The sequence below is a fragment of the Sphaeroforma arctica genome, assembly GCF_001186125.1.
Source record: "Sphaeroforma arctica JP610 unplaced genomic scaffold supercont1.6416, whole genome shotgun sequence".
NCBI classification, from domain to species: domain Eukaryota; class Ichthyosporea; order Ichthyophonida; genus Sphaeroforma; species Sphaeroforma arctica.
Genome location: NW_014034142.1, coordinates 1 through 1,662, shown reverse-complemented (window position 1 = coordinate 1,662; position 1,662 = coordinate 1). Strand labels below are relative to the sequence as shown.

The window sequence follows — 1,662 nt, the reverse complement described above, 5'->3', positions numbered from 1 at the left end:
GTATATGTATATATATATATATATCTATATCTATATCTATCCTTGTATCTATCCTTGTTCATACGCCTCTCCCTCTCTATCCTTTTCCCACGCACCCAGGGTGTGGCCACATACGACCGGGCCATACTTATCAACAACGCTGGCAGCCTTGGCCGATGTAATCAGACTGTGAGTGAACACTCCACCGACACTTCATACGTCAGTGACTATGTGCAATTGAATGTAACCTCCTGCGTTTGCTTGACCTCTGGGTTTGTGCGTACGTTCAAGCCTGCAGCGACCAAGGTGTGTGTGCGACTGGTGTGGGCGTTGGGGCGGGGTGCCGGAAATGGACCGGCCCTTTTTTTTCAGGGCAGAGTAGTATAGGTTGTGTGGAGTGGGTGGATGGCTTGATCCCCGGTGGAAGTCGGGCTAGTCCTGGTGCAAGATGAGATGAGATGTCTTTGTGTGTGCGAGTTAGTGTATGTTGCTATGATAGGTATATGAGGTGAGCGTATGGGCTCTAACTAAGTTAGAGGTCAATGGTGAGTATTGGGAGGAGGGTGTTGCTGCATCTCCGGGTGTGTTGCAGATGTGTACGTACATGCGTGTCTGTTTTCACGGTATCGACATGTCTGCTGTCTCCCATATACCGTAAACCAACCCAACAAGCAATAACATCACTACCGTGCTAATGATGTATGATAGGCATGGTACACTCTAACCTATAGTGCTGATTTCGAATGATGTTTGGCTTTGCCTCTCTCCGCAGGTGTTCGTGGTCAATGTCACGTCATTGTTTGGTATCCAGGCAACCGGTCACTACGGGCTGTATGGTATGTCGAGAGCTGCGCGGGAAATGTACCACAATGTACTGGCCAAAGAGGAGGGTGATGATTCTAATGGTATGTTGTTAAGAGCTGTATATATACACACACACGCTCAGCAGTACGCATACATGTATCATAAGTATGCATACATATATCAGTAGTACGCTTACATATATTATATGCGTGTATACATATATTACAAGCACGCAAATATGTTTTAAGCACGTCTATATGTATATCATTAGTATGCATACATACATTGTATGTTCGTATACAAACAATATAAGCACGTAAATATATATCATTAGTACGCATACATACACTATGAGTACGCATGCATATATTCTAAGTACGCATATATATATATATCATTAGTATGCATACATACATTATATGTTCGTATATTAATAAAATAAGCACGTATATATATATATATATTATTAGTACGCATACATACACTATGAGTACGGATGCATATATTGTAAGTACGCATATATATATATATATCATTAATATGCATACATACTTTATATGTTCGTATACTTATATTACAGGTACGTATAATCATTAGCGCACGTACATCTGTCGTTAGCACACGTACATAGATCATAAAGTACTCATGGTATTATCATAAGTAACCATACTGCTATCGTAAGTATACATACACATAGCTACGCTGCTGAGCTATTGTGCTGGCCAGTCATTTCCTATGTCAGTGCTTCAGGCCTATGCTTCGTTCGCGTGCTTCCATCTAAAACCCTAAAACCCTAACCCAAAAACATAGTCGCTTTGTGCACTACCCGTGTTTGCACGTATTTTGCATTGCAGTGTGCATGCGTTGTATGTTGTATAT

The 1,662-nt window shown here is 41.5% G+C and overlaps 1 protein-coding gene across 1 annotated transcript; it reads left to right on the top strand.

Annotated features, from left to right (window-relative positions):
- Positions 1–99: 99 nt before the first annotated feature.
- SARC_15607 (hypothetical protein) lies at positions 100–285 on the top strand (the record flags this gene model as incomplete). Its single annotated transcript, XM_014290276.1, has 1 exon — positions 100–285. A coding segment is annotated over one exon (186 nt), but the record flags the coding sequence as incomplete, so codon positions are not given.
- Positions 286–1,662: the final 1,377 nt, after the last annotated feature.